Source organism: Thamnophis sirtalis, unplaced genomic scaffold (assembly GCF_051295495.1).
Source record: "Thamnophis sirtalis isolate CommonGarterSnake01/CBP01778 unplaced genomic scaffold, rThaSir2_p1.2 scaffold_5, whole genome shotgun sequence".
NCBI lineage: Eukaryota > Metazoa > Chordata > Lepidosauria > Squamata > Natricidae > Thamnophis > Thamnophis sirtalis.
This window is the reverse complement of record NW_028261385.1, coordinates 999,345-1,012,107: the sequence shown is the minus strand read 5'-3', so window position 1 is coordinate 1,012,107 and position 12,763 is coordinate 999,345. Positions and strand designations below refer to the sequence as shown.

General features: G+C 50.3%; 1 protein-coding gene across 1 annotated transcript; it reads left to right on the top strand.

Moving 5' to 3' along the window:
- Positions 1–542: 542 nt before the first annotated feature.
- On the top strand, positions 543–11,785 carry LOC148045238 (galactose-1-phosphate uridylyltransferase-like). Its single transcript, XM_087717052.1, has 6 exons — positions 543–656; positions 6,139–6,261; positions 6,350–6,482; positions 7,627–7,710; positions 9,521–9,675; positions 11,219–11,785. Exons 1-6 carry the CDS (start codon positions 558–560, stop codon positions 11,282–11,284), a joined length of 660 nt encoding a protein of 219 aa, XP_087573178.1. The 5' UTR covers positions 543–557; the 3' UTR covers positions 11,285–11,785.
- The last annotated feature ends 978 nt before the right edge of the window (positions 11,786–12,763 follow it).

The window sequence follows — 12,763 nt, the reverse complement described above, 5'->3', positions numbered from 1 at the left end:
GCTTTCTAGAAAGAATGTTGTTATGGCTGCATATCATCTAACTCCATACAATCCCTCCCTCCCATTTTCCCACCATAGAAAATGCATAGTAGACTAATAGGAAATGTGGCAGGCTGAAGATCCAAAAGAAAAGATGGCTTGCAGGCCTGACACTGGGTGTTGAAGTCCACAAGTCTTAAGGTGACCAAGGTTGGAAACCCCTGATGTAAACCAAACGATCCTGTTGTTTTGTTTGTTGTTCTGTCTCCTTGTTTAAAAGGGATGCTCAGTGGCTAAGATGCTGAGCTTGTCGATCAGAAAGGTTGGCAGTTCGGTGGTTCGAATTCCTAGCGCCGTGTGAGCTCCCGTTCCTGCCAACCTAGCAGTTCAAAAGAATGTAAAAATGCAAGGAGAAAAATAGGGACCACCTTTGGTGGGAAGGGAACAGCGTTCCGTGCGCCTTCGGCGTTGAGTCATGCCGGCCACATGACCACGGAGACGTCTTCGGACAAAGCTGGCTCTTCGGCTTTGAAATGGAGATGAGCACCGCCCCCTGGAGTTGGGAATGACTAGCACAGATGTGCAAGGGGAACCTTTACCTTGTTTATTTTGGTTTCCAGATCTTTGAGAACAAGGGAGCCATGATGGGTTGTTCGAATTCCCACCCTCATTGTCAGGTAAGGAGATTCCCCCCCCCCCTGAATTTTGCAACAGAGCTGTCGTCCAAGGTCCGATCATCAGAAGATGTTTTTTGAAGGACATTTCCAGGCTCTTGAACAGGGGTCCCCATCTCCTGTGTCACAGCCCACTACCAAATCTTTTTTTAAAAAACTTACTTGGACATTTGACGATGGTGTTTGTTTATTTGTTTATTTTAAAAAAATCATTGTCAGAGTAGATATATTCATGAACTGGGCCAAGGTGGCGCAGTGGTTAAATGCAGCACTGCAGGCTACTGCTAGTTCAGCAGTTCAGCGGTTCAAATCTCACTGGCTCAGGGTTGACTCAGCCTTCCATCCTTCCGAGGTGGGTAAAATGAGGACCCAGATTGTTGGGGGCAATATGCTGACTCTCTGTAAACCGCTTAGAGAGGCCTGAAAGGCGTATGAAGCGATATATAAGTCTACTGCTATTGCTATTGCTATCGGGCTTCGTAACAAGGTCAGCCAATGGGTGCTGAAACACTTTGGAGCCTGGGCGCGGCTTAGCTCTGTAGCTCTGAGTCTGTGCAGAGCTGTAAACTATTTGCCTGCCACTAGAAGTGAAACTGCTTTTGTTTTGCTTGTACCACGTTGGAAGAACCACTCTTGGTATTGTATATACCATATTTTTCAGAGTATAAGATGCTCCGGAGTATAAGACGCACCTTAGTTTTTGAGGAGGAAGATAAGAAGAAAAAAAAATTCTGCCTCTGCCTAACAGCATCCATGGTGCTCAGCTGACACATGGTAACAAGATCAGCCAATGAATAGGCATAGCAACTAAGTCAGCCAATGGGGGCTATTTGGACTCTGAAATTTGCTGTGGGAGCAACAAGGAGACAGGAAGGATCCCAGCTCAGCAGAGAAATGAAAGTGAAACTGCTTGTGTTTTGCTTGTATTTACTGCTACCTTGGAAAACCTGCTTTTGGCATTGTATTGTATATTATTATTATTTTGAATCCTGCTTACTTGAGGGTGCTTTCTGAATGTGATTGCTGAGGAAAGCTCTGACCAGCCAGGTCAGCTTCAGCACTTATTGCAGCCTGATTCAGCACAGCTGATTGGCGGGTGGATCGGACTGCCGGAATACCCCTCCAATCAGCTGCTCCAGGCTGCAGGGATTGCCACAGACCATCGCTGCCTCCATGCATTGTGTTTTGGGCCTCAGGTGGGGGTGGGTGGGGCTACATTCGGTGTACAAGACGCACCCAGATTTTCACCCTCTTTTTGGGGGTGTGGGGGGGGAACTCATGTGTTATATTAGATAGAATAGAATAGAATAACAGAGTTGGAAGTGACCTTGGAGGTCTTCTAGTCCAACCCCCTGCTTTGGCAGGAAACCCTATAACATTTCAGACAAATAGTTATTCAACATCTTCTTAAAAAGTTCCAGTGTTGCAGCTTTGGAGAATAGCTTTCACTCCCTCTTCTTTGGGGCAGCCCCTGAGATGTTGGAAGGCTGCTATCATGTCTCCCCTGGTTCTACTTTCTATTAAACTAGACATTCCCAGTTCCTGCAACCGTTCCTCATATGTTTTAGTCTCCAGTCCCCTAATCCTCTTTGTTGCTCTCTCTGGACTCTTTCTAGAGTCTCAAACATCTTTTCTACATCGTGGTGACCAAAACTGGATGCAAATATTCCAAGTGTGGCCTTCCCAAGGCCTTATAAAGGGTTATTAACCCTTCACGTGATCTTGATTCTCTCTCTCTGTTGATGCAGCCTAGAACTGTGTTGGCTTTTTTGGCAGCTGCTGCCCACGGCTGGCTCCTATTTAAGTGGTTGTGCACTCGGACTCCAAGATCCCCCCCCCCACAGTCACTACTATTGAGCAAGGTACCACCTATACTGTACCTGTGCATTTTGTTTTTCTTGCCTAAATGTAGAACCTTACTTTTTCTACCATTGAATTTCATTTTATTAGATAGTATCCAATGTTCAAGTTTGTCAAGATCCTTCTGTATCTTAAGCCTTAAGTCTTCTGGAGTGTTGGCTATTCCTGCCAGCTTGGTGCCCTCTGCACATTTGATGAGTTCCCCATTTATTCCCTCATCCAAATCATTGATGAAGATGTTGAAGAGTCCTGGGCCTAAAACAGAGCCTTGGGGTCCCCCACTGCATACTTTCCAAGGAGAAGTTAATCAATCCTGCTCAATCAGTTTCCTGTGTGTGCTTTCTGGATGTGATTGCTGCAACAAACTCTTGACATTCATTCCAGCCTTTCTGGTTTGCCGAAGTTTGAAGCTAAGCAATCCAGAAGTGGAAGGGCAGGGCATAAATTATTCTTGGGATTTTTCAGAGGGTTTTGTTCAATTCCATAATATCTTTGCGCTTTTGATTGAGATGCTTGTCTGGGGGAGGCCTTTGATCAAGGCACTTCAAAGGGGGTTCTTTTCTTTTCTTCTTCATTTTTGAAGCCTGACAGGTGGGGGCAGTTGAAGGCGGGGGTAGGGGTGGGATCTCTTGCCGAAAAGGGAGGGTGGGGGCAAGGATTTGTTTCCAAGGGTGGGGGGGGGGCTGCTCTTTTCCAAAGGGAGAAATGGAATATCCGTGTAGGGAAGTTTTCCCTTAGAGCAGTGGGAGTCAACTTGCTCCCTACCGCCCACTAGTGGGCGTTCCAGCTTTCATGGTGGGGGTTTGCTGTGACTCTGCTTTATAAATGTTATAAAGTAAAGTTACTTCCCTACTTTATAAATCACCATGACTGTGGAACCGGTGGGAGCTTAGAAAACTTTACTACCAACAGAGATACAAAACTGGGTGGTAGGTATAAAAAGGTTGACCACCCCTGCCTTAGACAAAAACCGTTTTTGGTTTACAGTTAGTCCTTGTCTTAAGACCGCAAACGGGCCCAATATATTTCCCGTTGCCAAGCGAGACATTTATTAAATGAATTTTACCCCGTTTTAAAATTAAGAACAGAATATAATAGAGAATAGAACAGAACAGAAAATAGGATGGAAATAGAATAGGATAGAGAATAGTATATGAATTAAAAATATGGAATAGAATAGAATTATAATAGAACAGAATTATAATATAATAGAGAATAGAATAGAACAGAACAGAGAAAAGGATAGGATAGGATAGAGAATAGAATTGGAATGGAATGGAATAGAATTCTTCATTGGCCAAGTGTGATTGGCCACACAAGGAATTTCCCTTTGGTGCATCTGCTCTCAATGTGCATAAAAAGACAAGATAAATTCGTCAAGAATCAACACTTAATGTTAGTCGCAGGGTACAAATAAGCAATCAGGAAACAATATAAATCGTAAGGATACAAGCGGCAAAGTTACAGTCCTGCAGTCACAAGTGGGAGGAGATGGGGGATAGGAACAATGAGAAGACTAATAGTAACGCAGCCTTAGGGAACGGTTTGACAGGTTGACAATGTTTGACGATGATAGTTTGACGATTATTCTGTTCCACCCTTTCTTTGAGATTAGCGTAACTCTTGCCCCGCAGCGAGATTGCAATGGGGGCTTCTCCTGAGGCCAGTTGTGCACAGCCCCTTGTCAGTGGGGGATTGGCTGTGGCGAGTTGTCGCAAACCCCACTTGTCAGGCCTGACGGAGAGCTTTGTAGTTGTGGCTGTTCCAGAGCCACAGGGTGGCAGTGTGTGCTTGCAAATGGGCTGCTCTCAGCTGCAAGGCACAAGCATGGAGCTCTCTAGTCTCTAGGCCAGTGTTTCCCAACCTTGGCAACTTGAAGATGTCCGGACTTCAACTCCCAGGATTCCCCAGCCAGCGAATGCTGGCTGGGGAATTCTGGGAGTTGAGGTCCAGACATCTTCAAGTTGCCAAGGTTGGGAAACACTGCTCTAGGCTGTTGCACGTGGCTGGGCGTTCGGAAATTGTAGAACCTAGAGTCCTGGGACTGGATGTAACTGTATATCATTCCTTCAGAATAGAGCTGGAAGGGGCCTTGGAGGTCTTCTAGTCCAACCCCTGCTCAAGCCGGAGACCTTAGATTGACCTTATACATCTCCGACAAATGGCTGTCCAGTCTCTTCTTAAAAATGTCCAGTGGTGGAGAACCCACAACCTCTGGAGGCAACATCTGTTCCATTGGTTCATAGCAATAGCACTTAGACTTATATTCCACTTCGCACTGCTTCACAGCCCTCTCTAAGCGGTTTACAGAGTCAGCCTCTTGCCCCCAACAATCTGGGTCCTCATTTTACCATTTATTCATTTACTGACCTCAGAAGGATGGAAGGCCGGGTTAACCTTCAGTCAGTCAGGATCGAACTCTTGGCTATGGGCAGAGTCAGTCTGCAATATTGCATTGTAATCCCTGCACTGTGGATCCAACTTCCCCAATCTTCTCCATCGCCCGCCATCACTGCCAGTAATGGATCTTGAAAATTGTAATCAAGGAAGGAAGGAAGGAAGGAAGGAAGGAAGGAAGGAAGGAAGGAAGGAAGGAAGGAAGGAAGGAAGGAAGGCCTTAGACTTACATACTACTTCCCAATGCTTTACAACCCCTCTCTAAGTGGTTTACAGAGTCAGCCTCTTCCCCCAACCATCTGGGTCCTCATTCTGTTGAGGGCTTGGAAGGAGGGAAGGCTGGGTCAACCTTGAGCCTGGTGAGATTCAAACTGCTGTCAACCGGCAGTCAGCAGAAATTAGAGTAACAGAATAAAAGATTTGGAAGGGACTTTGGAGGTCTTCTAGTCCAACCATTCTAACCTCTGCTCGTACAGGAGACCTTATACCATTTCAGACAAGTGGCTGTCTGCTCTTTTTAAAACCTCCAGGGATGAAGCACCCACAGGTTCTGGTGGCAAGTAGTCCCACTGGTTAATTGTTCTCACTGTCAGGACATTTCTCCTTGGTTCTAGGTTGCTTCTCTCCTTGATTAGTTTCCATCCGTGGCTTCTCCGGCCTTCGGGGGCTTTGGAGAATAGCTTCAACCCCTCTTTTTTGTAGGAGCCCTTCAAATATTGGAAGGCTGCCATCATGCCACTCCTGGTCCTTCTCTTCATTAGACATACCTACCGTATTTTTCGGAGTATAAGATGCACCCCCCCCCAAGAGAGTGGAAATATTGGTGCGTCTTATACACAGCCATTTTTGGCATCCTGAAGCTCCCCCCCCAACATCCCATTTTTGCAAAAAAAAAAAAAAAACAGTGCATTTTTTTCAAAAACGGAGGCATTTTTGCCTTCCTCCAGATCCCAGGAGCCCTCTGCAGGCTTCAGCGGGGCTGGTGGAAGGCAAAAATGCCAATTTTCTCAAAATGGCCCATTTTCTGCCCATATTTTGCAAAAAATGGAGGTGTTTTTGCCTCCCCCCCAGCCCTGCTGAAGCCTGCAGAGTGTTCCTGGGGGCCAGGGAGGACAAGACCGTTTTTTTCTTACTTATCTGTTTGAAATCTTGGTGTGTCTTAGACATCGGTGCGTCTTGTAGTCCGAAAAATACGGCAGTCCTCCCGCTGACTCTCCGTTCTTTGCAGATCTGGGCTAGTAACTTCCTGCCCAACGAAGCCTCGCTGGAGGACAAGTCCCAGCGGAAGTACTACCAGGAGAATTCTGCCCCCATGCTGCTGGACTATGCCCGGCTGGAGGCCGAGCGGAAGGTGGGGACCCCTTGGCCCGTTAGGCAAGAGGGGGCCGGACTCCACTGGGGGATGCCGGCTCCGAGGCTGATCTGGAGCTCCTTTGCAGGAACGGGTGGTGGTGGAAAATGCGGACTGGCTGGTGGTGGTGCCCTACTGGGCCGTGTGGCCCTTCCAGACCCTCCTGCTCCCTCGGAGACACGTCTGCCGGCTGGAGGAGCTGCGGGAGGGCGAGAGAGACAGTAAGCGAGTGGACGGTGGGGAGGGGGGGGCCTTGGGCGGTGGGCTTGGGAGGGATCTGTGGGGTCCTTCGATGCTGCCTGAGCTCTGCGGTTTTCTTGCAGAGGTTTAATGAGAGGAGGAGGAAGAGATGGTAGAGGTGGAGGAGAAGTAGGGGTGGGGTTCTTGGTGCTCTCTGAGGTTGGCTGTTTTCTTGCAGAGGCTTACAAAGAGGAGGAGGAGGAGGAAGAGGAGGAGGGGGACAGTGGGGTCCTTGGTGCTCTCTGAGGTTGGCTGTTTTCTTTAATGAGAGGAGGAGGAAGAAATGGACGAGGAAGAGATGGAGGAGGAGGAGGAAAAGGAGATGGAGAAGGAAGAGTTTTGGTCACCACACTATAAAAAAGATGTTGAGAGGAGGAGGAAGAGATGGAGGAAGAGGAGGAAGAGGAGGAGGAGGAGGAGGAGGAGGAGGAGGAGGAGGAGGAGGGGGAGAGGGACAGTGGGGTCCTTGATGCCTTGTGAGGTTGGCTGTTTTCTTGCAGAGTGTTAATGAGAGGAGGAAAAGGAGGAGGAAGAGGAGGAGGGGGTGACAGTGTGGTTTTTGGTTCTCTCTGAGGTTGGCTATTTTCTTGCAGCTGTTTAATGAGAGGAGGAGGAGGAGGAGGAGGAGGAGGAGGAGGAGGAGGAGGAGGGAGGAGGAGGAGGGGAGGGACGGACAGTGGGGCCCTGAGTGCTTTCTGAGCTTGGTGGTTTTCTTGCAACAACAACACCCCCACCAACACAGAGAGAGAAAGCGGCTACAAACAGATAGCCTTCCCTTCTAGCACTGATGATGTTACCACGTTGGGTAATGAAATGTCTGCAAGAAAACAACCAAGGGAGCCCCAAGAGCCCCACAATCCTCCTCCTCCTACTCCTCCTCTTCTCCACATTCCCTCCGAGCACTGATGATGTTACTAGTTGGGTCATGAAAGCAAAGTTCCAAATTGAGAGGCCATCAAGGATTTCACAGTCTCCTCCTCCTCCTCCTCCTCCTCTTGGCTGCAAACCCCCACTCCCTTCAGAGATGTGCAATTTGGGTGGGGGCTCCAGTCCAGCTGTTGGCAGGGGGGTTGGGTTGTGGGGTGGCTTGGTGGGTGCTGACTCTCTGAGCCTCCTTTTTTGCAGGCCTGGCCTCCATCATGAAGAGGCTCCTCACCCGATACGACAACCTCTTCCAGGTTTCCTTCCCTTACTCCATGGGTTGGCATGGTGAGCTTCGGGGAGAGGGCAAGAGGGCTTGGGCACGGGGCAGGCAGGAAGCAGCGGTCTTGGGAGATGCCTTCTCGGGATTGGGAGGCCTTTCCTTCTTTCCTCCCTTCCTTCCTTCCTTCCTTCCTTTCTCTTTCTTTCTCTCTTTCTCATTCTTTCTTTTCTTTCTTCCTTCCATCTCTCCCTCTCTTTCCTCCCTCTCTCCCCCTTCCTTCTTTTCTCTGTCCCTGCCTCTGTTTTCCTTCCTTCCCTCCCTCCCTTCCTCTCTCCCTCCCTCCTTTGTTCCTTCTTTCCTCCCTCTCTTCCTCCCTCCCTTCCTTCCTCCCTTTCTTTCTTCTCCCTCCCTGCCTCTGTTTTTCCTTCCTTCCCTCCCTCCCTCCTTCCCACCCTGCCTCTGTTTTTCCTCCCTTCTCTCTCTCCCTTCCTCTCTTCCTCCCTCCCTACCTCTGATTTCCCTCCTTCCTTCGTTCCTTCTTTCCTCCCTCTTTCCCTCCTTCCTTCCTCCCTTTCTTTCTCCCTGCCTGCCTCTGTTTTCCTTCCTTCCCTCCCTCCCTCCTTCCCACCCTGCCTCTGTTTTCCTCCCTTCTCTCTCTCCCTTCCTCTCTTCCTCCCTCCCTGCCTCTGATTTCCCTCCTTCGTTCCTTCTTTCCTCCCTCTCTTTCTCCTCCTTCCTTCCTTCCTTCCTTCCTTTCTTCCTCCCTCCCTGCCTATTTTCCTTCCTTCCTTACCCCCCTCCCTCCTTCCCACCCTGCTTGTTTTCCTCCCTTCTCTCTCTCCCTTCCTCTCTTCCTCCCTCCCTGCCTCTGATTTCCCTCCTTCCTTCGTTCCTTCGTTCCTCCCTCTCTCTCTCCCTCCTTCCTTCCTTTCTTCCTCCCCCCTGCCTCTGTTTCCTTCCTTCCCTCCCTCCTTCCCACCCTGCCTCTGTTTTTCTGCCTTCTCTCCCTCGCTCCCTGCCTCTGATTTCCCTCCCTCCTTCGTTCCTTCTTTCCTCCCTCTCTCCCTCCTTCCTTCCTCCCTTTCTTTCTCCCTCCCTCCCTTCATTCCCATCTCCTCCCTCCCTCCCTTGGCTCTATGTGTCTCATCTCACATCTCAAAGCAACAGTGGGCGGCTTGCAACATAATAAAACCTCCCCAAATAAAAGCAGTTATCGATTATGAACAGACTAAAGAAGTTTCAAAGGATGAAGAAGAGGCTCAAAGCCTCTTTTGGGGGGTGGGGGGTGGGAGCAGCAGTGGCGCCTCCTCTACCAGCCGCCTCCAGCCCTACATCTTCCGTGGGGCCCATGCCAGCCAAGCATAACCAAGTCCTAGAGCCCTTCCTGATGCCCAGGAAGACGGCAGGGGTCTCCCCTCTGGTGGCGAGATGTTCCAAAGGGCCGGAGCTTCTCCTGGGCCCCACCAGCAGGGAGTCCTTGGCCAAAGGAGTTTATAGCAGGCAACTTTTGCAATTTTAAACCGCCAGCCACTCCCCCCCCTCCCCCCCCCCGGCTGAGAGCCATAGATTGAAAAGGAGGGTGTGAAGCACCTTTCCATGTGGGCTCTCCAACCTTTAAGACTTGGGAACTTCAACTCCCAGAATCCCTCAGCTTTAAGACTTGTGGGCTTCAACTCCCCGGGGAATTCTGGGAGTCGAAGTCCACGGGTTGTAAAGGGGCAGGCAGCTCACAGGTGTTGATTTTATGGCTTCTCTCTCCGTCCTGGCCGCCTCCTTCCTCTCTGCCCCCCCAGGGAGCAAATCCTGCTGGCACCCGGCCTCCCTCCCTTGGGCTAAAGCCTGGCTTCCTGCTCTCTCTCTCTCTCTTCCCCACAGGGGCCCCCACGGGGCCGTACCTGGAGGCCGACTGCAGGCACTGGCAGCTCCACGCCCACTACTACCCTCCTCTGCTGCGCTCCGCCACCGTCCGTAAATTCATGGTGGGCTACGAGATGCTGGCTCAGGCGCAGAGGGACCTGACCCCGGAGCAGGTGAGGGGCTGCAGGGGACGGTCTGCAACTCTCCTTGGAAAGAGCTTCAAAGTGAAACGGGGTATTTGCAGCCCAGGGTGGGAACGAGGGTCCCTGGGGGCTCTCCGAGCTTGGTGGGTTTCTTCTAGACGTTTCATGGCCCAGCCAGGTAACCTCATCAGGGCTAGAAGGGGTGTAGTTTGTGGAGAGGAGGAAGAGGAGGAGGAGGAGGGAGGAGGAGAAAGAGGAGGAGGGAGGAAGAAGAGGAGGACTGAGGGGTCCTTGGTGCCCTCCGAGCTTGGTAGTTTTCTTGTGGACATTTCATCACCCAACTAGGTAACCTCATCAGTGCTAGAAGGGAGAGGAAGAAGAGGAGGAGAAGGGGGAGTGGGGGGGGGAGAACAGGAGGATTGTGAAGTCCTTGGTGCTCTCTGAGATTGCTTGTTTTATTGCAGACGTTTCATGACCAAACTAGGCAGCAGCATCCATGCTGGTTGGGTAATGAAAAGTAATGAAAGAAAACAATTCCAGAGAGCACCAAGGAGCTTCCAAGTTTAAAATTCCAGCACTGAGTGGCTGAACTGATCCGTGGGGATTGGCAGGGAAAGGCTGAGGGTTGTTGAAAGAGGGAGGGGGGAACCCTACGCTGGGGCGTTGTGTGGCCTTTGGGAGGGGAGTCTTCACAGTTAGTGGCCAAACGCTGCTTTTCGGACATTAAAGTTGCTAAGCAGTCACAGAGCTCTAAGGGAAAGGGTTGTGATAAACGAGGGGCCTTCAAAGACGTGGACTCCCAGAATCCCTCAGCCTTAAGACTTGGCGACTTCAACTCCCAGAATCCCTCAGCCTTAAGACTTGGCGACTTCAACTCCCAGAATCCCTCAGCCTTAAGACTTGGCGACTTCAACTCCCAGAATCCCTCAGCCTTAAGACTTGTGGATTTCAACTCCCAGAATCCCTCAGCCTTAAGACTTGGTGACTTCAACTCCCAGAATCCCTCAGCCTTAAGACTTGTGGATTTCAACTCCCAGAATCCCTCAGCCTTAAGACTTGGCGACTTCAACTCCCAGAATCCCTCAGCCTTAAGACTTGGGGACTTCAACTCCCAGAATCCCTCAGCCTTAAGACTTGGCGACTTCAACTCCCAGAATCCCTCAGCCTTAAGACTTGTGGATTTCAACTCCCAGAATCCCTCAGCCTTAAGACTTAGCGACTTCAACTCCCAGAATCCCTCAGCCTTAAGACTTGTGGACTTCAACTCCCAGAATCCCTCAGCCTTAAGACTTGGCGACTTCAATTCCCAGAATCCCTCAGCCAGCTGGCTGAGGGATTCTGGGACTTGAAGTCCCCAAGTCTTAAAGTTGCCAAGTTTGGAGACCTCCTATAATAAACTGTGGAGATACCGAAGGAGCCAGGAAGGACAGGAGAAGTCCTTGAGTTTTGTTTCTTTTTTTTGGGGGGGGGGGAGCATTCACTAAAGCCCCCTGCAGCCTGGAAAAGAAAGAGGAAGCCCCCTGCCTGCACCCCTTTCCTCCTTCTCCCTCCATGCTGCTTTCTCTCCCCACAGGCCGCAGAACGTCTGAGGAAGCTCCCCGAGGACCATTACAAGCTGGAGGCCAAGGAGGCCCCCTAAGGCAGGGGGTGGCTCTGTTGGTGCCTGAGGCAGAGGGAGAACCCGAAGAGAGCCTGGAGGAGAACCACCCCAGAGGCAGAGGAAGAGGGGCCTGTCCTTGGCAGGAACTGCCTGACCTCGGGCAGGATGCCACTCTGGCTGCCCGGCTCCATTAAGACGGTGATGCTGGCAACCGGTTAAGCCAGGACGTCTCCCCTTCTCAAAAGCCCTCTGTGTCCTGAGTGCCCGCAAGAGGCGAGACCCTTCCTCAGAGAAGGGGGCTGTGAGGGCACTTCCCCAGCACCACCGAGTCTCTACTGCTCCTCGTGATGGGCGGCCGTGTTTCTTTCCTGCTCTGCCCAGGTCCTGGCACTATTAAATCAGGATATTTCGCGGTGAGGCTGGGCTGTTTCTTTCTTTTTTTCTTTAACTCTCCCCAAATTATGCTAGAAAGAGTGCAGGGGAGAGCAACAGAGATGATTAGGGGACTGGAGGACAGAACATACGAAGAACGGTTGCAGGAACTGGGGATGTCTAGTTTTAAGAGAAAGAAGGACCAGGGGAGACAGGATAGCAGCCTTCCAATCTTCGAGGGGTTGTCGGAGTATTCTCAAAAGCCCCTGCAGGCAAGATTAAAAACAATGGATGGCAACTGAACAAAGTGACACTCAACCTAGAACTAAGGAGACATTTCCTGGCCATTAGCCAGTGGAACACTTTGCCTCCAGAAGTTGTAGTTGCTTCATCACTGGGGGGTTTGAAGGAGGGGTTGGACAACCATTTGTCTGGAATGGAAGAGGGTCTCTTGGTTGAGCAGGGGGCTGGACTAGAAGACCTCCAAGGTCCCTTCCAACTCTCTTCCTCTGTTATTCTGTTCTGTTAAATAATAGCACTTTCTCTCGAAAACATCTAGTGACTCCAGGTGTCAAACGATTCCATTTCCATCAGGAAATTAACTCTTGTAGGTTGGATCTCCTTCTGAGGACTTTCTGCCCATTCCTTCTTTTCCTGCGCTCAGGTGCTACGGAGAGTAAACGGATGACTTCCTCCTGGTGGCCCCCCAAGGATCAGAAGATACTACCAGGCCTCCCCGTCTCCATTCCAGGTTGCTTCTCTCCTTGATTAGTTCCCACCCATTGCTTCTTGTTCTACCCTCAGGTGCCCTGGAGAATAGTTTGACTCCCTCTTCTTTGTGGCAACCCCTGAGATTTTGGAAGATTGCTATCATGTCCCCCTTAGTCCTTCTTTTCATTAAACCAGTTCCTGCAACCGTTCTTCATGTGTTTTAGTCTCCAGTCCCCTAATCCTCTTTCTTGCTCTTCTCTGCACTCTTTCTAGAGTCTCCACATCTTTTCTACATCGTGGCGACCAAAACTGAATGCCTTATTCCAAGTGTGTCCTTCCCAAGGCCTTATCAAGTGACATTAATGCTTCACACGCTCTTGATGCCATCTGAACTGTTATTAATTCAGTTCCCTGGGTGCAGAGGTGGAGGTCCTG

What these genes read in the sequence shown, in the direction of transcription:
- LOC148045238 (XM_087717052.1), top strand. Translation starts at nt 558, where the DNA reads ATGTGCAAGGGGAACCTTTACCTTGTTTATTTTGGTTTCCAGATCTTT. An exon ending in ATTCCCACCCTCATTGTCAG is followed by an intron (nt 657 to 6,138) that starts GTAAGGAGATTC and finishes CGTTCTTTGCAG; the next exon opens with ATCTGGGCTAGTAACTTCCT. An exon ending in GCGGGAGGGCGAGAGAGACA is followed by an intron (nt 6,483 to 7,626) that starts GTAAGCGAGTGG and finishes CCTTTTTTGCAG; the next exon opens with GCCTGGCCTCCATCATGAAG.